At 44.3% G+C, this 23,017-nt stretch overlaps 1 protein-coding gene across 2 annotated transcripts in view; it reads right to left on the bottom strand.

Moving 5' to 3' along the window:
* Window positions 1-15,816: 15,816 nt before the first annotated feature.
* MTMR8 (myotubularin related protein 8) overlaps window positions 15,817-23,017 on the bottom strand; it is a 73,196-nt gene continuing 65,995 nt past the window's right edge. Inside the window, exons 11-14 of one of the 2 annotated variants that reach the window (XM_087727765.1) lie at window positions 21,343-21,543; window positions 18,998-19,126; window positions 17,122-17,248; window positions 15,817-16,211 (exon numbers count right to left, since the gene is read on the bottom strand). In XM_087727765.1, coding sequence (XP_087583891.1) covers window positions 15,912-16,211; window positions 17,122-17,248; window positions 18,998-19,126; window positions 21,343-21,543 — 757 coding nt within the window. In that variant the 3' untranslated portion in view covers window positions 15,817-15,911. The remainder of the gene's footprint in view (window positions 16,212-17,121; window positions 17,249-18,997; window positions 19,127-21,342; window positions 21,544-23,017) is intronic. The other variant, XM_087727766.1, reaches the window with a different exon arrangement.

Here is a 23,017-nt window from a genome sequence, read left to right as displayed (position 1 = left end):
CACTGCAGGCTACTTCAGCTGACTTCAGTTCTGCAGTTCGGCTGTTCAAATCTCACCGGCTCAGGGTTGGCTCAGACTTCCATCCTTCTGAGGTGGGTAAAATGAGGACCTGGATTGTTGGGGGCAATATGCTGACTCTGTAAACCGCTTAGAGAGGGCTGAAAGCCCTATGAAGCGGTATATAAGTCTAACTGCTATTGCTATATGTGGATGGAGGATCACCAAGAAACCTTAAGTTTCATCGTTGCACCTGGGATGGATTGGCCCCTCATACTAGGATTACCCTGGCTATGTAAATAGAACCCACACGTGAACTGGAGGAAAGGGTGGTTGTGCATCTGTTCCACTAAACCCCCGGAGGGCAAGGGGATGGTCTCCCACATAGCCAATGCTGAACCTAACCTAGCGGCTGCAGCACAGGAAAAAATTGAGGGGGAAGAGAAAATCCCTAAAGAATACTGGGACCTTAAAGACATTTTCAGTGAAAAGGCTTCTGATAAATTCCCCCCCCCCCATACTACTGATTGTAGCATTGAGATCCTCCCAGGGGTAAAACTCCCCAAACCCCAAATTTATTCAATGACCCCACGCGAAATGGAGCAACTACGTAAATTTATTGACAAAAACTTTAAACTGGAGTTCTTAGAGCCAGCTAGAACATGAGTGGCCGCACCTTTATAGTTTAGAGAAAAGAAAGATGGCTCTTTTTGTTTATGTGTAAACTACAAGAACCTTAATGGGATTTGCCTAGAAAATGTATACCCCCTCCCACTCATGAAAGATACACTATATTGCCAAAAGTATATACTCACCTGTTCTGTCCCCTCTTCTCCACTCGTTAAACAGACGACAGGCAAACAACTTAAAAGGAACTCTCTTTATCAGTTCTTGGCTCAGACTGGCTTCGATCCCAAAAATAACATAAATAAAATCTTTGACTAGATAACAGAATACCAAACAAAAACTCTTACAAGCAATGCACTTCTCCAAGTGTCTTCTTGAATCAGGGTTACAGAAAACAAAGCACTTTTCCAAGTGTATCTTACATAAACCACGACTGATGATCAATCAATGTTGAACAAACCAAGGAACGTTGACTCCTGCAACCAGGGCGTGGCACCATCCATCCTTTTATCACCAGAATATGCCCCTAACGAGCCCCAGCTGCAGTGTTAATCTTGCATCCTGAAAAGACTCACAGAAGACATCTGCTGAGTCACAACACTATCCCCCACCACAGGGCCCTTTCCCCGGGTTCCGATGGTCTGGATGCGGCTGGAATGACGTGTCCACAAGATGACCTGCACTCATTTCCCTTGGTGCCTTTTTCATGAATCCCAAACCTCTGGAGGCATAGCCCCCTTGAATCGGAACTCCTTAGATATTCGGTGGCCACCATGTTTCCTTCCGCCCTTCACGGCGTCCAGGGTCATCCACACTTCGCAAGGCCGACCCACCAGCCCCCCTACCATCGGAGGTTGATGGCAGCTCTACCAGCTTCGGCCGAGCCTTAACACCCTGTCCAGGCTCCTCCACCCTCTGCAAGGCCGACCCACCAGGCTCCCTACCGTCGGAGGTTGATGGCACCTCTACCAGCTTCGGCCGAGCCTTAACACCCTGTCCAGGGTCCTCCACCCTCTGCAAGGCTGACCCACCAACCCCCCTTCCATTGGAGGTTGACGGCAGCTCTACTGACTCCTGCCGAGCCACCACGCAATCCCCTCCCGCAGAGCCCTTCCCCCGGTTTCGATGATCGGAGTGCAGCCCAGAAGGGTTGGTGACGGCCTCCCCAGAACACAGTCCAAGACACTGACACCCCACTGGGAACCTAGAGACAAAGTCCAGTGTTGCGGGGACCGGAGTCGACAAAGGCTGGAATCTCGGCAGAGTTCTCCTTGTAGACCTGGCCCAATGACACTGGGCACATGACTTCACGCACCTCCGGACGTCATTTTTCAGATGGGGCCACCAAAATTGACGGGAGGCCAGGCGCAATGTCCGAACAAACCCCCAATGTCTTGACCCAGACATGCAATGAATCTGCGCGAGCACCCGTCAACGGATGTGCCCTGCGGGAACATAGAGCCGGCCCCGACACTTCAAAAGTCCATGGGGACGCCAGCCCCACTTCCGCCTTTTGTTGCTCCACCCAGTTGTCACCCCACTGCGCATCCCGTATCAGAGACTGCATGCTCACGGGATGACAAACAGCAGCGCAGGCTGCAACGGGTGGAACAGTCCGAGGTGGAAGCGAGTTTGCAGGGTCAGAGTTCTCTACTTTACTCGGCAAGGCCTCCGCCCTGGGACTCCACACCCCCCGAACGCACACTATCTTGTGCGAACGGGGTGTCACGGCCGCACCAACGTGCTGGTTGTCCGACCTGATAGTGCGTTGCTGAGGGACGGCTGCAGTCCGTGCAACCCTTCTGTTCTTCTTGGGGCAGCTCCCTGCCAGGTGTCCAAGATCCCCACAGTAGAAGCACAATCCCTCCGCATGTCGTCTGTCCATCTCTGTCCGTGACACTCGAGGTCTGACAGCACCCAACTCCATGGGCTCCTCCCAGTCCACTGCAGTCCCTTGCTGAACCGGCATGCTGATGGTCTCCTGGAATGCACGGCGAGGTCTTCGCCTCTGCAGCCGGGCATCTATCCAGAGGCACACATGGACCAACGCGTCGAACGTCGGTGGCCTGTCCACCCTCGCCAGGTCATCCTGCAAGGCCTCAGACAATCCATCCTGGAATGTGTCCATTAGAACTGGTTCATTCCACGTAGAATCCTGGCTATGCAGCCTGAATTCCATCACATAGTCCTGCAACGAACCACTCCCCTGCTGCAGTGACTTTAGACTTCTAGCAGATGTTTCCCCCTTGATCGGATCTTCAAACATCCATTTGAAGTACTGGCAAAAGCTCTGGAAGTCATCCAACAAAGGGCTCTGCTGAACTAACAAGGGGGTAGCCCAACGGGCAGCTGTGCCTGAGAGCAAACTGATAATGAATCCCACCTTCGTCCGGTCAGTGGGAAAGTCCTCCGCTCTCAAACTCAGGAACAGCTGGCATTGTCCCAGAAATGCGGCAAACATGGCCAGACTTCCATCATATTTATCTGGCATGGCTACTGGGCACTTCCTCCTTGGCTGGGGGGGGGGTGTCTTACAGCTCTCTGCAACTGCGTAATTTGGTCCGACAACATTGCGATTTGTTGTGCCATTAGTCTATTTTCAGCCATCAACTGCTCCATAATTATGGAAATGAAGGCTTGTCAGGCAGGAGTCAATCTGTTCTGTCCCCCCTTCTCCGCTCGTTAAACAGACGACAGGCAAACAACTTAAAAGGAACTCTCTTTATCAGTTGTATTTATTAATTTGTATTTATTAATTTTGTATGCCGCCCACTCTCGGAAGACTCCAGACGGCTTACAATAAAAAAGGGAGGGGGAATATATAAAACAATACAACAATTTAAAATTATAGCAACATTCATAACTTAAAGTGGGGCTGGATACTTCAACAGCCCTAGGCCTGCTGGAACAGCCAGGTCTTAGTTGCTTTACGGAAGGCCAGAAGGGTAGTAAGGGTCCGGATCTCCATGGGGAGATCGTTCCATAGGGTCGGAGCTGCAACAGAGAAGGCCCTCCCCCGGGGAGTCACCAGCCAACATTGGCCGGCAGATGGAATCCTGAGAAGGCCTAGTCTGTGCGATCTAATCGGTCTTTGGGAGGTAATTGGCAGGAGGCGGTCTCTCAGGTAGCCAAGTCTGATGCCATGTAGGGCTTTAAAAGTAATGACTAGCACCTTGAAGCGTGTCCAGAGACCAATGGGCAGCCAGTGCAGATCGCGGAGGATAGGTGTAACATGGGTGTACCTAGGTTCACCCACAATTGCTCGCGCGGCTGCATTCTGGACTAACTGAAGTCTTCGAACACTCTTCAAGGGCAGCCCCATGTAGAGCGCATTACAGTAATCCAGTCTTGAGGTGACGAGGGTGTGAGTGACTATCCGAATGGCCTCCCGGTCTAAGTAGGGTCGCAATTGGTGCACCAGGCGAACCTGGGCAAAAGCCCCCCTGGTCACAGCCGACAAGTGATGTTCTAACGTCAGCTGCGGATCCAGGAGGACTCCCAAATTGCGAACCCTCTCTGAGGGGCGTATGATTTCACCCCCCAGGCTAAGGGATGGAATAGCTGGACCATCTTTGGGAGGGAGCATCAATAGCCACTCGGTCTTGTCGGGATTGAGTGCAAGCTTGTTCGTTCCCATCCAGACCCTAACAGCCTCCAGGCACTGGGACATCACTTCCACCGCTTCACTGGGTTGGCACGGGGCGGACAGATACAGTTGTGTGTCGTCCGCGTATTGATGGTATTTAATCCCGTGCCGTTGTATCTCACCCAGGGGCTTTATGTAGATGTTAAATAGGAGGGGAGACAGGACCGAACCCTGCGGCACCCCATAATTGAGGGGCCTAGGGGTCGACCTCTGCCCTCTGACCAACACCGACTGCGACCTGTCCAAGAGGTAGGAGGAGAACCACCGAAGAATGGTGCCTCCCACTCCCACCTCCCGTAACCGTCGCAGAAGGATACCATGGTTGATGGTATCGAAGGCCGCTGAGAGGTCAAGGAGCACTAGGATAGAGGAGTGACCCCTATCCCTGGCTCATCACAGATCATCGATCAGTGCGACCAAAGCAGTTTCCGTGCTGTAACCAGGCCTGAAACTGGACTGAAAGGAATCCAGATAATAGGTTTCATCCAAGAACCGCCGGAGTTGAAAGGTCACCACTTTCTCAACAACCTTCCCTACAAAGGGGAGGTTGGAGACTGGACGATAGTTACTTAAAATGGCTGGGTCCACAGAAGGCTTCTTCAGGAGGGGTCTCACCACTGCATCCTTTAGGAGGAGCAGGAAGGATCCCTCCTGGAGAGAGGTGTTAACTATCCTCTGGATCCAGCCACGTGTCACCTCTCTGCTGGTCGAAACCAGCCAGGAGGGGCACGGCTCCAGTACACAGGTGGAGCACTCACCGCTCCCTTGGCCTTGTCCACTTCCTCAAGTTGAAACTTGCTCCATAAAATCTGCTCAAGACCTTCCCCCGGTACCTCGGCTGGTACTGTGCAATTGGAGTCCAGATCTGTCCGAATCCGAGCGACTTTATCCATTAGAAACTGAACAAATTCCTCAGCTCTACCTTGTAAAGGGTCATTCGCATCCCTCCCTTTCAGGAGGGAGCGGGTTCTCGGCCCAGACTGGCTTCGAGCCCAAAAATAACATAAATAAAGTCTTTGACTAGATAACAGAATACCAAACAAAAACTCTTACAAGCAATGCACTTCTCCAAGTGTCTTCTTGAATCAGGGTTACAGAAAACAAAGCACTTTTCCAAGTGTATCTTACATAAACCACGACTGATGATCAATCAATGTTGAATGAACCAAGGAACGTTGACTCCTGCAACCAGAGCATGGCACCATCTGTCCTTTTATCACCAGAATATGCCCCTAACGAGCCCCAGCTGCAGTGTTAATCTTGCATCCTGAAAAGACTCACAGAAGACACCTGCTGAGTCACAACACTCACCCATCCAAATAATCAGACTTAGTTGTGAATGAATACTTTTGGCAATATAGTATATGTTGGCCCAGTTGGGTAAAGGTAAAATTTTCACGAAGTTGGACCTCAGGGAGGCCTACTACAGGGTCAGAATCAAAGATGGACATGAGTGGAAAACTCCTTTCAACTGCCCTTTGGGATGTTTTCAGTTCAAAGTACTCCCGTTTGGTCTGTAAGGGGCGCCAGCAGTTTTCATGCAATTAGTAAATGAAGTTCTGCATGAACACCTTTACAAGGGTGTGTTTGTCTACCTTGATGACATTTTTATCTACACAGAAACACGTGATGAACATGTGACTTTGGTGCAGTCAGTTCTCAAAAACCCCCGAGCTGCTGAACTTTATGCAAAGTTGTCTAAATGTGAATTTCATCAGGAGAAGATAGATTACATGAGCTACCGCATCTCCCATAATGGCATTGAGATGGACCTGGTGAAAGTCCAGGCTGTCACTGAGTGGGCACCCCCTCAGACCCGCAAGCAATTGCAAAGTTTTTTAGGATTTGTGAATTTTTATTGTCAATTTATTCACTTGTTCACTAGCATTGCACTGCCCATTACTAATCTCCTAAAATCAAAAGGGGAGACCAAACCTAGACCGGGTAAACCTTTGAATTGGACTATGGAGTGTCAGGCCGCTTTCGAGAAATTAAAACGACTCTTTGCAGCAGAACCTGTTTTGAAACACCCGGATACGGATGCACCATTTGTTGTTCAAACTGATGCCAGTGACGTGGCGGTAGGGGCAGTATTGCTTCAAACAAATGCTAAGGTAGATTGCAGCCGTGTGCTTACACCTCAAGTAAGCTTACAGAGACAGAGAGGAGATGGGCTATATGGGAAAAGGAAGCTTTTGCTGTCAGATGGGCTCTGATGACCTGGTGACATTTCCTTGAGGGTACAAAACACCCTTTTGAAGTATGGACTGATCATAAGAATTTTGAAGCATTGAAGACCCCGCATAAGCTATCACCCAAACAAGTATGTTGAGCACAACACTTCAACCATTTCAACATTTCCCTCAAATACATCCTGGGGTGGGGGAGAGAACTTTATGGCTGATGCCTTGTCTAGGTTTCCCCAGTACAACAGCTCTAGGCTGAGCATGGTTCACCCAGTCATCCCAGAAAAAAATCTGGCCGCCCCGATGGTTACAAGAGCCAAGGCTCAGTAGACTTAAATATCACTACAGACCTAATGAACAAACTTAAGGAGGGCCTTGTGTCCGATGACTGGTTCAAGAAACATTCTAAGGAATGCACCATGAAAGATGGACTAGCTTGGGTGGGAGCTAAATTGTATGTTCCTTGGGGATCGGGTTTTTTTTTTCCATCAAGTTTCTGCAAACCATCCAAAAGTCAAGAAGTTGGGGCCGAAGTATGTAGGTCCGTTCCCCATTGTAAAAATCATAAATCCTGTATCCATGAGATTGAAGTTGCCTAAAAATCTTAGTAGGATTTATCCTGTGTTTCATGTGAGCCTATTGAAACCAGAGCACACTTCTTCTCTATGTCCACTTCAACCTGCACCCCTGACCCCTCTTCTTATTGAAGGAGAGCAACATTTTGAAATTAAAGCTATCTTGGATTCCAGAAAATATAGAAACCGCATTCAGTATCTTGTATCCTGGAAACATTTTCCCCCTTCCCATGCTGAATGGGTGGACAAATCTCATATTAGGGCTCCCAGACTTTTGCAGAAATTCTATGCTAAGTACCCTGATAAGCCTTAATGTATTTTCACATATGCATACTTATATTGTATTTTGTATTGTGTTTTGTTTTCTTGCAGGGATGACATCTCTTTCTGAAGGAGGACCAGATGTCAGCCTCTGCTTTGCTACTTGCTTTCGGCTGCCATAGAAACGGGGAGGAGGGGGGCAAAGTATTTGGGATGGGAAATAAGGGAGTTTTGTTCTCACCATCTTCTGTGTATGCTGATGGCTGATGTTTGGAATTGGTCAAGGCCAACCATCCTGCATTCCAACCTGATGATACTTCTTGAAGATGCATCCACATGACACCTAAGGGATTTGCAGATTGGGCAATGGGGTGGGGGTTGTTGGGGGGAGGGGGTTGGACAAATGTTAGGCTTCCGGTTTGGCATCACGCCGGTGTGAGCTGCCGACAGATCCTCTGCTCGGTTCACCCGGCCTTTTGCACGAGTGTGGCTGTAGCAGGCAAGGTCTTTTCGAGGTGCAAGGACCAGTGGAGAGGGGAAGCATCGGAGCAGCGGAGGGAGAAAGGCGATCTCCCCCACGAAGCGAGAGGCTCCCTCAGATCGAGTGCAAAGGAGGTCGGCTGATTAATGGCCGACCAGAAGACGTGACTGCCAGCCTTTAACAAGGAAGGGAAAGACAGCTGCAGGGAACATATCGGATTGAAAGACGGTAAACGAAAGACCTTGATTTAAGAACCTAAATTTGAAGAAATTAATAATTTAATTGTTCTGAGCACGGATACATAAGTGGGTGCATTGAGCTGAAGCAGCGAGTAAAGACGGACAGGGAAAAATTTAAGAGAGCCGAGTGGCAGATCGGATAGAGAAGGACTGAGTTTTTGAATATTTAAATTTGGAGGATTAACAGTGGGCGAGACGGTGAAGAGAAAGACAGTCGGTTTGATCTGTCCTCCTCGTGGGAAAAAGGGGAAAAAGATCTGTGAGTCACGAGGGTTTAGCTTTAAAACTCTGGTGAGGCGGTGCCGAGGCATACTGATAGAGACAACAGAAGGGCGACACCTTGAAAGCGAAAACTGAGCGCCAGGGGGGGGGGAAACAAACCATCCCCCCTGCCTCTTTTTCTACAAACAATAAAACACCTGGTCCAGATGGGCTTCCGTCGGAAATCTATAAAAAACTCCAAAATACCATAGAAGACAAATTATTAGAATTATTTAATGAGGCACTACAAAACGGTAAGGTTCCAAAATCATGGGGGGAAGCTTTCATTACCCTAATACCAAAGGAAGAGGCGGATAGTAGTAAAATTCAAAACTATAAACCTATATCCTTGTTAAACGCGGATTACAAAATTTTTATATCAATTTTGGCGGAAAGATTAAAAATAATATTAAATCAAAACATCCATTCGGACCAAAATGGCTTTCTCCCTAAAAGACACATTCGGAACAATACAAGAATAATAATTAACACCTTGGAATTCTACGAAACAAGATCTGAGAAACAATTAGCATTAATTTTTGTCGACGCGCAGAAAGCATTCGATAACTTAGATTGGAATTTTTTAATCACACAACTAAAAATGATGAAATTCGGCGACAAATTTATTAAGATTATAGAAACTATATATTCACAGCAATCAGCAAACATTATAATTAATGGAGAATTAACAGAGAGGGTACGAATCGGAAAGGGTGTTAGACAAGGGTGTCCGCTCTCCCCATTACTATTTATTATGTCGTTAGATGTTCTCCTAAATCAGATAAGATTAAATCAGGAAATTAGGGGTTTGACCATAAAAAAAGAACAATATAAAACACAGGCCTTTGCTGATGACATGGTCTTTATTGTGGAAGACCCTCTAATCTCAGGACCGAAATTAATGAAGGACATTGAGGACTTTGGGCGTGTGGCCGGATTAAAAATAAATAAGGAAAAAACAAAAATGATTATAAAGAACTTTCCCAAAAAACAGATAGAAGAACTAGAGAAAGCAATGGAATTAAAGATAACTAAAAAGGTCAAATACTTAGGGATTTGGCTATCTGCGAAATGCTCTTCTATAAAAGAAGATAACTATGATAAACTATTACGAAACATCCAAAAAGATTTAAAAAATTGGTCGAAGCTACAAATATCATTGATGGGAAGAATCGCAGTAATCAAGATGAATATCTTGCCAAAAATATTCTATTTATTTCAAACAGCACCGGTCAAATTAGGAGAAACATTTTATAATGATTTGGATAAAATGGTACGAAATTTTGTGTGGAATGGCAAAAAGCCTAGAATAAAATATAAGCATCTTCAGGATAAAAGAGCGCAAGGTGGAATGGGCCTATCGGAATGGAAAGCATATCATCAAGCAGCAACAACAATGTGGATAAAGGAGTGGGTAATGTTAACCAACAAAAGAATCCTAATGATAGAGGGCCACGACTTGCAATGGGGGTGGCACAATTACTTATGGTGTGAGGGAAACAAAGTCCACAATTATTTTAGAAGACACCATTTAAGCGGGGTACTGATTAAGGATTGGCTGGAAATTAGAAGGAAATTCTATATCCAACTACCCAAATGGATATCCCCGACGGTAGCCCTGATATACCCAAATCTGATAAATTTTGACAAAAATGTTATTTACAAACAGCTGTTAGATGACCAAAATAGACTAAATTCCAGGGAAAAATTGGCTGAAATGGGAATAAATATTGATTGGTGGCCATACTTTCAAATACAAAATAAATACAAATCAGATCTAGCACAATTTGGCTTTCAGGACAAAGACCAGGAATTGGATAAAATCTTAATAGGACCAGACGAGAATTTAATCTCGAAAATATATAACTGCTTGCTGATCCAAAAAATGGAAGCAGAAAGAGTGAAAGAAGTCATGGTAACCTGGGCCCAGAATATCGGCCACACTATTGACCTGGATGACTGGGAAAGGGTATGGGAGTGGAACCTGAAATTAACGAAATCGACGGCCTATAAAGAAAATATATACAAAATGTTCTACCGCTGGCATCTCCCTCCGACAAGACTGGCAAAAATTTCCTCAAAATTATCGGCCAAATGCTGGAAATGCAAAACAACGCTGGGCACGTACTACCACATGTGGTGGACGTGTCCGGTGGCTAAGACATATTGGAAGCGAACGCTAAGATGGCTGAATGAAATCATGTCAATTAAATTAAGTCTTAAGCCGGAAATGTTTCTATTAGGGATAACAGATCAAAAAATATGTAAAACCAATCAATACCTTCTCGTCCACATCTTGACGGCGGCAAGGATCGCTTACGCGCAGTGCTGGAAGAGTGAAAATGCCCCCACTAGCACAATGGTGATGAACAAAATCTTAGAATTAGCAGAAATGAACAGATTGACAATGCGGATTAACGAAAAAGAAGACACAGACTTTTACAAAGTCTGGGAGAAATTGTACAAATGGCTTGATGAGACAGTGAGGATTTAGATATAAAAGGAGATAGCTGACTAACTTAAAATGATCTAAGCAACAACTCAAATAAACAATACACAAAGACAGAGGGACAAATGAGAGTAGAAATGTATTAGAGGTGAGAATTCACTGTTGAGTAACACCATTAGACCACAACGTTGGAAAAACTTGAAAAGCTGATAAGTAATCCGTTATAACTACCTGCATGGAAATAGCAATCTAGTTTCATACTAGGTAAGGCGAGATGAGCAATGGGAGATGAAAATATGTAAAGAGCTTTATCTATTTTTGTATCTTGTATTTTGTAAATCTTGCCTTTTTTATAAAACTTTCAAATAAGGAAAAAAAAAGAGAACCAGGTCATCCCCTGAAGAGGAGAATATGTAAACACAACAACAGATAGAGTGGATGGAGGGAGGAGTAGAAGGAAAGATAGGAAGGAGAGGAGAAAGGAGAGGAATAGGAGAAAGGGAAAGGCAGAGGAAGAATGGGAGGGAATGTAAGAGTAGGAAAGAGGGGAGGAATGGGAAGAAGAGGGGAAGGGTAAAGGGGAGGAAGGGGAAGGAGAGAAGGGAGAGGAGGAAGGAAGGAAGGAGAGAAGAAAGAGAAGAAAGGGGGGTAGGAAGGAGGGAGGGAAGGAGGGAGGGAAGCAAGGAGGGAAGGAAGGAGGGAAGGAAGAAGGAGAGAAGAAAGGAGGGAAGGAAGGAGAGAAGAAAGGAGGGAAGGGGGGAATGTAGGAGAGAAGGAAGGGGGGAAGGAAGGAGGAAAGGAAGGGGGAAAGGAAGGAGAGAAGGAGAAAAGAAAGGAGGGAGGGAAGGAAGGAAGGAGGGAAGGAAGGAGGGAAGGAGAGAAGGAGGGAAGGAGAAGGAGGGAGGGAAGGAAGGGGAGTAGGAGAGAAGAAACGAGGGAAGGAAAGAGGGAGGGAGGGAAGAAGAAGTAGGACCGTTGTAAGTTAAGATGGATCTATGGGATGTTAAAAAAGCAATCTTCAAGTATATTGTCAACAGTAGGAAAAATTGTTATAAATACATATTATTAATAACAGTTATGAGATCATATAATTGTGAATGTATATGTGAAATTGATAAAAAAAATTAAAAAAATGTTTGATATGTATGCTTTCGCGCATTTCTGCCTCAGACCTTGCTTTACTTCGCTGCTATCTTTTCATAACCATTAAAAGTACTTTTAATTCTACAAATGGAGTTAAGTGGTTTCTTTCTTGGTTGCTTCAGGAGGTGTGCTTGACAGTATGTAACTGGAAGATGGTTTTGTTTTATGTTTGTTTAAAAATAAAAAAATATTTAAAAAAAGAATACAGTTTAGCCAATGGAATGGGTAGGTGAGTCTCATTAGAAGGTCCCTACTCTTCTTTCCGCTCCAATTCTGGGGCAGATTTTGAGCAGTTTTGCAAAATTGTCCACCTCTGTGACTGTGGGAAGGAATCTCTTCTAGATTGACTAATTTGCATTCAGTCTTATAATAACTTTGTGGTGGCACAAGATGAACTCTTATCTCATATGGCACAATGACCAATGAGATACCCCAAAAGGGCCTTCTGCATAACACACAAAATATAGAATAAAAGAGTTGGAAAAGTCTCTGGAGGTCTCATAGTCAAGCCACCTGCTCAAGGAGACCCTATAACCGTGGTGGTGAACCTATGGCATGTGTGCCGGAAATGAAACGCAGAGCCGTGGGACGCACAGCCTCACTGGTTCCTCTTCCATGTTCCTGTGCACACATGCACACTGGCCAGCTGGCTTTCGTGCTTGTGGGAGTGCTGAAATCTGGAAGAGCAGCATTTCGGCACGCATGCACCCAAACATCTAGATTTCCGTTGTGTGCATGCGCGACGGCTAGTTGTTTGTCAGGCGCACACCAGCGCCTGAAACTGGAAATTTTGGGTGCTGGGGCACGTAAGCGTGATGTAACACTGCTCTTCTGGGTTTCGTCAAAGGCCAGTGAGGTTGCATGTTCCTCGCAGGATGGTGTTGCGTGCCTTTTCCGGCACACAGGTTCATCACACATACGTAGTGATGAAAAATTTTAGCCATCACTGCCCTATATCATTCCAGATAAATAGTTGCCCAATCTCTTCTTCAGAACCTCCAGTGATGGAGCACCCACGATTTCTGGAGGCAAGCATTCCATAATTGTTCATACTCAACTTCACAATTTATTCTTAGTTCTAGGATGGATCTCTCCTTGGTAAGTTTCATCTGCTACTTCTTGTTCTGCCCTCAGCTACTTTCCTGTTTCCCTGAGCAATTGGGATTGATAGGACAAATTGACCTGATACTGGAAACTTACAAGACCATCATGACTAAGAGCCATTTAATTGCCTACTCCGATCTTTGAGTAACCTTTAATCATCCCAATCGCAGCACTGTTGTGGCTTTGAATTTTGAGGTCAAGACAAAACTCCACCAGTGCATGAACAGAATGTTCTCCTTCAAGTACAGGTAATCCTCAATTTATGACCATAATTGAGCCCAAGCTTTCTGTTGCTAAGTGAGATGCTTGTTAAGTGAACTTTGCTCCATTTTACAACTTTCTTTCCATAGCTGTTAAGAATGTTCTATGACGAGGACCAAAAAAATCCTTTACCTAGAAAAACTCAACTGTGAAAAAGTCCTTTCTGGAGTATGAGCTGGGCCCAGAATGTCTTCAAGGCCGATTTTATTTAAAATGCTCTCAAATACAACATTGATCCAAGAAACCATCCCTGACTCATTTTAGAAATGCGAGGAATTTATTATTTTCATAAGAAATTTAAAAAAAATACTTACAAATTTAATTTACTATAAGACTTGCAGCAATATATCTTTATATACACAACTATAATCTCCTAATATTTGTACTTTTATTTTAGCAGGGTTTCAAGTGTACTCATGACTCACATTCAGGATGAGTTATCAAAAGTCTCTGATTGCAGAGTTTTAGACAATCTTGCAAGACGAAAATACAGCCAGACAAACTTTATAGGGACTGTAGAAATATTTCAGCCTGGATATGCAACACAGTTTTAACTATCTGCAAAAGGAAACTGGTGAACCTTTTGAAAAGAAATCTTTGTGTGTTCACTTTAAAATTTGTTAGGCCTTGGAGTACACAAAACATCGCAGAAGTCAACAAGAATGTTGTTCAACAACATGGACAGACATAACAATGCAGATACTTTAAAATGGGCGGGCAACCATGCAGTTGGTAAAATTCTCTTCCTGCACTATTGTGAGTTCATCAGATGATTAGGTTTACTGGAATGCTATAACAAAAAATATTTCAGATATTTTGCTCACAAGCCATTCAAACTATCCCAATAGGCATACTGGTTAATAGTATTCCAGGGAATTTTGAAATGCTGCAATGAAGACAATGATGGTGTGAGCATGGAAGAAGATTGCTAAACACTGTCCTCTGAAACGCACACTTACACTTTCTGAAAGCTGCCTGATTCCAGGATTTTGTCCTGCAAGGATTCAAGTCCATTTGCTTTCATAAAGACGACAATATTTGCATGAAGGCATGAAGGACTGTGTGTGTGGAATGACATCCTGAAACTGAGCAGCAAAGGCAGCTTAAGAGCAACGGCTAACTTTTTGTAAGAAACACCCACATCGTTTGGAACAAGAATGCTGAGATGCTTCTCCTTAGGAATGTCATTTGCTTTACTAAAAAAATCTGATTTTTTACTCTACTGATGCAGCAGAAAATGGAAGATATAGTAGAGATGTGCAGGATCCAATAAAATTATGTTGGAAGAACTAATTATTTATCAAGGGAAAAGGGTTATTTCTCAACCATTGTATTTTTGAAGCTGTAAGCTAACTCAGAGCTGTAATTCTTGGTTCAGGGACGTTCTCAAGTGTCTTTTGTCTCCTCTTTTCGAGGGAGACAAAGCTTCAAAAAAATCCACTGCCATTTTCTTGTTTCCGAGAATATTAAGGGTGAAGGCTTGTTTTATCCCAAGAAGTTTTTTTCACTTGTGTCACTAAGCAGAAAGGAACATAGATTCTGCATGCACTTCTATTGGTGGACTTAGAGCCGGAGGCCTTGCGCTGTCTCTGCTCAGCGTTTCCTTGCTGGCATTAAGCCTTCCCCTAAGTAACAAAACAGGAAGCGCGTGTTTCGTTTTGGTTCAAAACATGCGGGAAACATGCATTCTAGCCCAGGTCAGACTCTTAGTGAAGTTTCAGGCAAGCACATTATATGTGGGGGCGGGTGATCAATTTGTGGAGGTTTTGCTGCTGAGGAGGAGCAGGTCCATTCTGATAATTAGGTAGGATATTCTTGAGTGCTTGAGCAGAAGGAAGGGGCTTGAGAACGTGCATAAAGTAGGAGAAGGAATTGCAGAACCTGGGAGAGGGTGGTGGTGTTAAAAGAGGGATCAGCCTAGAATCCCTATGGAGCCACAAGCAGACTTAGTCTTTTTTAATTCTTCCCCCAGGCTCTGACATGCCTTCTCCTACAGCCAAGTTCTCCAAAGTGACATCAGATGATAAATGAACCATCATATTTGCAGATGCCTGAAAGTTTTCTCCTAACATGCCAAAAACACATTCAAGGCCATGGACCATGACAAGAGAGAAATAAGAAGGCAGGGCCTGTTCAGGAGAGTTAAACAAAAGACACAAGAGACAGGAAGTCCTGCAAAGACAAAAAACCACACAATCCTAATACTGCATCACAACGATCAACGTTCCCTTGCTAACAGTGGGACCAAATGGGAATTCTAACTTTGTAAAGAGAAGGATGGGGGGGGGGGCTACTTGGGAGCACCCTTTTGAAATGCATTGATGCAGGCATCCTTTATCTATCTAAACTCTCCCCACTTAAAATATAATCTGCCATGGAACCCAACAATAGCATCAATTGGCTGAGTGCACATCTGTCCCCCCCCCAACCGCCAAATGAATGTTTGGGAAATCGTTTTGGCTTGAATGAACTGTGGCAGCCCCTAACTCAGCATCATCCCCAACCTCTGGGAGTTTGACCCAAAGTCCCCACTGGGCTCTGTCCTCCTTCACTTTGAGAACACAGAATACAACACTAAGCCACATGTCAGTGAAGTGGTGTTCCCAGCACAGAGTCATAGATCTCAGACTTTATTGCCCCTTTGCTATGACTCTTCCAGCAGAGGTGGAGATCCAGCAGCTTCAGGCCCTCTGGAAATCTGCTTGATCACTGCCCCAGAGAGGCACGCTGTGGATGGTGGTTGGGCTGCAGCCATTGCCGTTTGGGGTGGCGGGAGGAGGGAGACCCACTTCACTTATCACCTGCCCATCTGGTCTGTCGCATTCCCTCCCACCAATAGTGCCATTGGTCAGCAGCACAGGGGTGTCATAGTCCTGGGGGGTGTTGACCATAGGGGAGATGGAACTGTCCAGCGAAGAGGCAAACCCTTTGGAGAAGGCAGGTGTTTCACTTGGCAGGAGCCCATCCGAGAGAGGCAATTTCTGCATGGGTTGAAAGAAAGAATTAGAAAGAACTAAATCATAGGCATAAAAAATGGGAATGTTGGTAAAACAAACAAAAAACAGGGAACTTAACTCCACCATAGGAAAAATTATTGTTTGGTATTTTGTCTGCAACTGGATGAGCATCTTTGACTCCCAAGGCAGAGAGAGCCGATACTCATCTCTGTGTGTGTGTTTCTGTCCTTCTCTCAAATATACACAAACACAAGAGAGAGGGGACACTTCTCATGCCCTTTTATTCTTTAAGATTTATATCCTGGCTTTTTCCCCAGAGCTTCAGATGGTTTAATTGAGGAATCCCTTAAGATTTGTGCTCTTCGTAGCTTACAATAATACTATATAAAATATTAAATACTACTATGAACCATGGTGGCGCAACAGTATTGCAGGCTAACTCTGCCCACTGCCAGGAGTTCAATCCTGACTGGCTCAAGGTTGACTCAGCCTTCCATCCTTCCAAGGTTGGTAAAATGAGGACCCGGATTGTTGAGGGCAATGTGCTGACTCTGAAAATCGCTTAGAGAGGGCTGTAAAGCTCTGTGAAGCGCTTTATAAGCGCTAAGTCCTATTGCTATTAATATTGCACAATAAAAACCACCAAAATTCTACAAAAGAGCCCAAAAGGTCCTAGACAAAAAACTGAAATAAATAAAACCAGAAAACCAACCAACTAGTGCTTTTCAGCCCCTTCTTAATTTGTAGTAAAGAAGGAACCGGTCTCGTATAGTCCAAACCAGAGAACAGGTTGAATGAGATGCTAATGTCTCCCTGTTATTTTTCTTCTAGATACAATTTTATGATTCTTTTGCCCCTTGTGATGCAGAATAGCTGAAGAGGTGTTGCAAAATGAAGCTGGGGGTTCAAGCGGTATCAGTTGCACTCCACTCACGTGTTCCAGGTCTGCAGCGTTGTTTTCCAACTGCAAATTCTGGCTGGTGCAGCTAAGCAGATGATCCAGAATACATTGTTTGGGATGCATCCCTTTATCAAAACGGTTATACATACTGCACCAGAACCTCAGAGAGAGAAAGTAACAGAAAATAATAGTTGAGATCCTTGAAATATTCAAATTTGCAAGAGAAGGGAACAGGAGAAAGTTCTCCTCTTTTTTGCTCTTTGCTGGCTGGGGAATTCTAGGAGTTGAAGTCCACACGTCTTCAAGTTGCAAGATCAAAAATCACTGCCTTAAAGGAAGCAGCAGCTTCATTCCAATAGCTCTGATGTAATCAAGCTGCAAGCTTGGAAGGAGGAGCCTGGTTTCCTTTCTGCTATCCATCACCAGGATCAACTTGTGTTGTATATGGATCCAGAGTCTGATGACCATCAATCTTAGATGGCTCAGCATTGCTCACCTAACTTCAGTTTGCCATAAACGGTAGCAGAATTTCCAGCTAAGGGAAAAATGGGCTGGCATAAAAACCTTGTTTCAGGGCAAAGAAAGGCAATGACACCTCATTACAGTCCATGAAGCAAACATCTGCATAATTTGGAGATCTGGTATGTGATTTAGGCTCCCTTGGGATTGTACAATTAAGGTACAGTTGTTTCATCGCCTAGAGATTAAGTTCTCCAGATGTTACAGAGTAACCTTTGGGGATGTTTTGGCCATAAACCAAACTTGATAAATTGGTAAATAAACATTTTCTACCACTGCATCTACCTCTTGCTTCCTTTTTCTTATGCTATAATTTCAAAACATTTAAACCACGGTTACAACCCAAGCAATGATTTGCAGTTTAATGCTGGTTACCTCAAAAAAAGAGCTGTGATGGCACAATGGTTAGAAAAGCAGCCTTGCAGGCTGACTCTGCCCACTGCCAGGAGTTTGATCCTGACTGGTTCAAGGTTGATTCAGCCTCCTGAGACTGATAAAATGAGGACCAAGGTTTTGGGGGGCCAGAGAGCTCAGAGGAGGCTGAATCAAGCACTAAAGCACTAAAGAATAGTAAAGTCTGCTATTGCTATGGTTACAGGGCATATTTGACTTACAACAGTTCACTTAGTGGCCATTTGAAGGTACACCACCACCGGAAAAAGTAACTTATGATCATTTTTCATTTTCATCTGTACTGCGGTGGCGCAGTGGTTAGAGTGCAGGACTGCAGGCTACTTCTGCTGATCACTGGCTGCCAACAGTTCCGCAATTTAATCCTGACCACCTTGAGGCTGACTCCGCCTTTCATCCCTCCGAGGTGGGTAAAATGAGGACCCAGATTGTTGGGGGCCAGAGGCTGATTCTGTAAACCGCTTAGGGCTGAAAAGCCCTGTGAAGTGATATGAAAGTGCTATTGCTATCGCTATCTTTATGACCATTGCAGCATTCCCATAGTTATATGATCAAATTTGGGTGCTTGGCAACTGGGTCATATTTCCAACATTGGCAGTGTTGCGGGGTCATGTGATTCCCCTTTGTAACCTTCTGACAAAATCAACCATGTTACTAATTTAACAACTGCAGCGATTCACTTAACAATTGTGGCAAGAAAGGTCATCAAATGGGCCAACTCAATAACAGAAATTTTGGGATCTATTGGGGTCATAAAGCAAGGACTACCTGTATTGGTGATTCGAAAGTGTCTAGATTCAAACAAGCCCAGAACTTATTTCTAAACTATAAAAAGCAGAGTTTCTCCTCTCTAATGAAATCTTTTCCCCAAGATCTCTTTCTTGATCTGCTGTTGATTTAATATTTCATAAATATTAAGCAGCATGCATAGTGGGGGTTATCTGCATTCAAGCTTCTCCTTTCCCCAGTCATAACTTACTGGAAACTGAATGGCAGCGTATTGGGCTGGAGAGACGTGTAAGCAGTGTATTCCTTGTAGATTGGATTTCTGAATTCCAGCTTCCTCTGCAGAAGAAAAGGCCACAGGGAATGTGTTTTCTCAAAGATTCTGCAAATACAAGAGCAAAGAAGAACATCAGCATAGCTGCGAAACATCTGTATGTATGTTTGTATGTTTATTATACTTGTATGCCACCCTATTCCCGATGGACTCAGGGTGGCTAACAAACAAGTGGGGAAGGGGGAAATACAAAAAACAAACAAAGACAAAGACAAGATACAAAAAACAGATTAAAAACAACGCAACAATCACAACAATTCAAGTGGGGCTGGGAACTCATCAGCCCCAGGCCTGCCGGAACAGCTAGGTCTTGACGGCTTTGCGGAAAGCCTGAAGGGTGGTGAGGGTCCGAATCTCCATGGGGAGATCGTTCCAGAGGGCCGGAGCAGCCACAGAGAAGGCCCTCCCCCGAGGGGTCGACAGTCGACATTGGCTAGCTGATGGTATTCGGAGGAGGCCTAATCTCTAATTGGTCGTAGGGAGGTAATTGCCAGGAGGCGGTCTCTCAAGTACCCAGGTCCAATACCAATTCCAATATCTCTCAATGATTGGGGAACCAGCCTTGGAGGTTGTACAGTATCAAATAGTTAATTCAATAAAAGGAGGGCAAAGTATCAATGGTAATCTTAATTGCCATTTCTTCACCGCTCATTGGAATTGCAGACAGATTCCTTACAATGAAGTTTCAGGACAGAGTTACAGCAAAGGGACTTCATTCTTATAAGCCAGTGTTTCTCAACCCTGGCAACGTAAAGATGGGTGGGCTTCAAACCCCAGAATTCCTCAGCCAGGAAGCCAACTGAAAAACAGGTAGTCCTTGACTTATGAACTTAATGGAGCCTGCCCATTATGGTTGTGAGGATGGTTGTAAAACTGGTCACAACCATTTTTGCTGTGGTTACTAAGTGAATGCAATGGTATTAAGCAATCCCATTTTTTGCTATGTTTTTTGCTATGTTTACAACAAAAACATTGTCAATTGTAATCAGGTGACTTCAGGATACTGAAAGCCACAAATGAGGGCTAGATGTCGAGCACCTGAAATGCAATCACATGACCATGGGAGGCATCAGAACTGCGCTGTAAGGCCTTTTTGGGTGGTGGTGGAATTCATAACTGAACAGTCACTAAGTCACCATTAACAACTTGGCACCAAGCAAAGATCTGCTCCAAATTATTTTCTTAGGATCCCCACTTGAGACAAATCCAAATCCTGGTTTAAGAGACTTGCTAAATTAGGTTAAAATGTTCTCTCTCTAACATCCTGTTTCCAACCTGATGTATCCAAGGACCCACTTATTTCCTAGCTGTGGGCATTTCATGAGACTCTTTTCTTCCATGAATTTGTCATCATAACTTTCTAAAATGGTATATGTGGATGCAGTAGGAACACTGCTTGGATATCTAGCAGAGCCCACACAAAAGCTCACTTGTGTGCCACACATTTATATGCATCAAAATCTCCTTCTCGGAAAAGATAATTTTGCTCTTAATGTTAATAGCAATAGCACTTAGATTTATATATTGCTTCACATTGTTTTACAGCCTTCTTTAAGTGATTTACAAAGTCAGCATATGCCCCTAACAATCTGGGTCTTCATTTGTCCTGCCTTCAGCTACTTCCCTGCTTCCCTGAGCAACTGGCATCGAAAGGACATATTGACCTGGTACTGGAATCTTTGGTGACCATCATGACTAAGAGCCATTTAATGGCCTTCTCAGACCTTCAAGTAACCTTTCATCTTCTCAATGTCAACACTGTTGTGGCTTTGAACTTTGAGGCCAAGACAAAACTCCACCAGTGCATGAACAGAATGTTCTCCTTCAAGTACAGGTAACCTTCAATTTATGACCACAATTGAGCCCAAAATTTCTGTTGCTAAATGAGACATTTGTTAAATGAACTTTGCTCCATTTTACAACGTTCTAGCCATAGTTAAGTGAATCATTGCAGTTGTTAAGTAAGAAGGTTGTTAAGTGAATCTGGCTTCTCCACTGGCTTCGCTTATCAGAAGGTCACAAAAGGTGATCACATGACCTCAGGACACTGCAACCGTCATAAATATGAATCATTTTCCAAGCATATTGTGCCTAACAATCTGGCTCCTCATTTTACCGACCTGAGAAGGATGGAACGCTGTGTCAACCTCGGGCTGGAGAGAATCAAACTGCTGACAATCTGCAGAATTAGCATTCTAACCACTGCACCACCATGGCTGTTCCATGAAACAGAGGGAACTCAAGATTCTACTTATAGGACTCACTTGAGATCTTCTCGATCCTTCTGACAGGTCCCTAGGAAGTTGCCAAACTGGCAGGAATAGACATGATCATGAATTTCAAGAAGCAGCCGCTCGTTGAATTCAAATGCACATGGAAACTGTTGCATGAGCTGCCAGGTGCATTCAAGGAACTGTGTGAAGATGGGAGACAGCTCCTTGGGATCTCCTTCAAGATGGCCACACCTGGAGAGACCAAAAAACAAGCAGCAGCAACGTAATGAATGTGCTGCTGATCTTTTTTTTTTTTTTTTTTTGCAAGTGCTTGCAGGTAGTCCTCGGCTTACAACCATTCATTTAGCGGCCATTAAGGGAAGGCAATTACCAAAATAAATTATTTTATATTACAGTAAATCCTGTTTCTTCACTGCTGGGTAGTACAGCAAGATACTGAAGCTAAATTGATCTTGGCTGCTCTAGGACCAAATACAAAATAAATATGGATAGTCCTCGTCATGATCATAATTGGGACTGGAATTTTCAGCCCCAAGTCGCTGTGGTTGTAGGTTGAGTTGGAGCCAATTTTGCAACTTTTATGGCAGTCATTAAGGGAATTGCCACAGTTGTTAAATGAATCGCACAGCTGTTAAGCAACTCCTGCTTCCCCAATGGTCATCATTTGTTGGAAATCTGAAAAAAAAGGTTGGCAATCATGATCACGTCATTGCAGGATCCTGCAACTGGTCATAAATGCAAACTGGTTGCCAAATGCCAAGTTTCGATCATGCGACTGCAGCAAGGATGTGATGGTTGCAACTGCAAGCATAGATCGTAAGTCACTTTTTCTGAAGCCATCATAACCTTGAGCTACTGCTAAAGGAGTGGTCCTAAGTCAAGGACTACCTACATTTGCAAAATGTCATGCAAGAATTGCAAAATGGCAACAGCTGCACAGGGGCTCCCCGATCCCCTCCCTTTTTTTCTGTCCTTAACAGATTCTGTAAAAACTGCAATGCAGAAGTCAATCCTGCTTTGCTGAAAGGTATGAAATGAGATTAAGCGAGTACAAAAAGAGCAGGCAAAGTGAAACAGGAGAAGAGATAACAGGTGAAAAGCTGTGGGAAGGGGGAACTAATCTCTTTTAGCGCTAGTTTCAGCTATCCCTAAATAATTTGAGTTTCCCTCTCCACTAGCAATTTTCCAACCACTAGTATAGTAGAAGAGTTGGAATATTCTTTTCCAAATAATAATTTTAATTAAAGTCTTCTCAGATATCAAAGATAAGCAAAAAGTGAAATTAAAAAAGAAGAAAAAGTGAGATAAATATAAGGAAGAAAAGGCAAACAGAAACAAGAATGGAAAAATATGTAATGACTCCCAATCTCTTTTACAGCAGTAAAAGCAAATCTTTTCACTTCCCTCTTCAAATTACATATTTCCCTTCTTCCCATTAACCAATTTCATTGTATACATGATGCACAATAACAATAAAGGCTATACAAGAGTGATGATGAAGCTTTTTTGGCTTGTGTGCCAAAAGTGGGGGGAGAGCAGGGGGCTTGTGCATGGGCATGCCACACCCATAATGCAATGTGCACGACGCCAGTGTGCATGTGTGCATGACCAGCACTTCCGCCCATTTTTGGTGTGCTTTTTTCGCCCTGCCCAGGCTCCAGAGGCTTTATAGGAGATGGGGGAGGGCAAAAACAGGCTCCCCACC

This window comes from Thamnophis sirtalis, unplaced genomic scaffold (genome assembly GCF_051295495.1).
Source record: "Thamnophis sirtalis isolate CommonGarterSnake01/CBP01778 unplaced genomic scaffold, rThaSir2_p1.2 scaffold_13, whole genome shotgun sequence".
Taxonomy (NCBI): domain Eukaryota; kingdom Metazoa; phylum Chordata; class Lepidosauria; order Squamata; family Natricidae; genus Thamnophis; species Thamnophis sirtalis.
The sequence above is the reverse complement of the archived record's forward strand: the minus strand, read 5'-3'. Positions and strand labels throughout refer to the sequence as shown.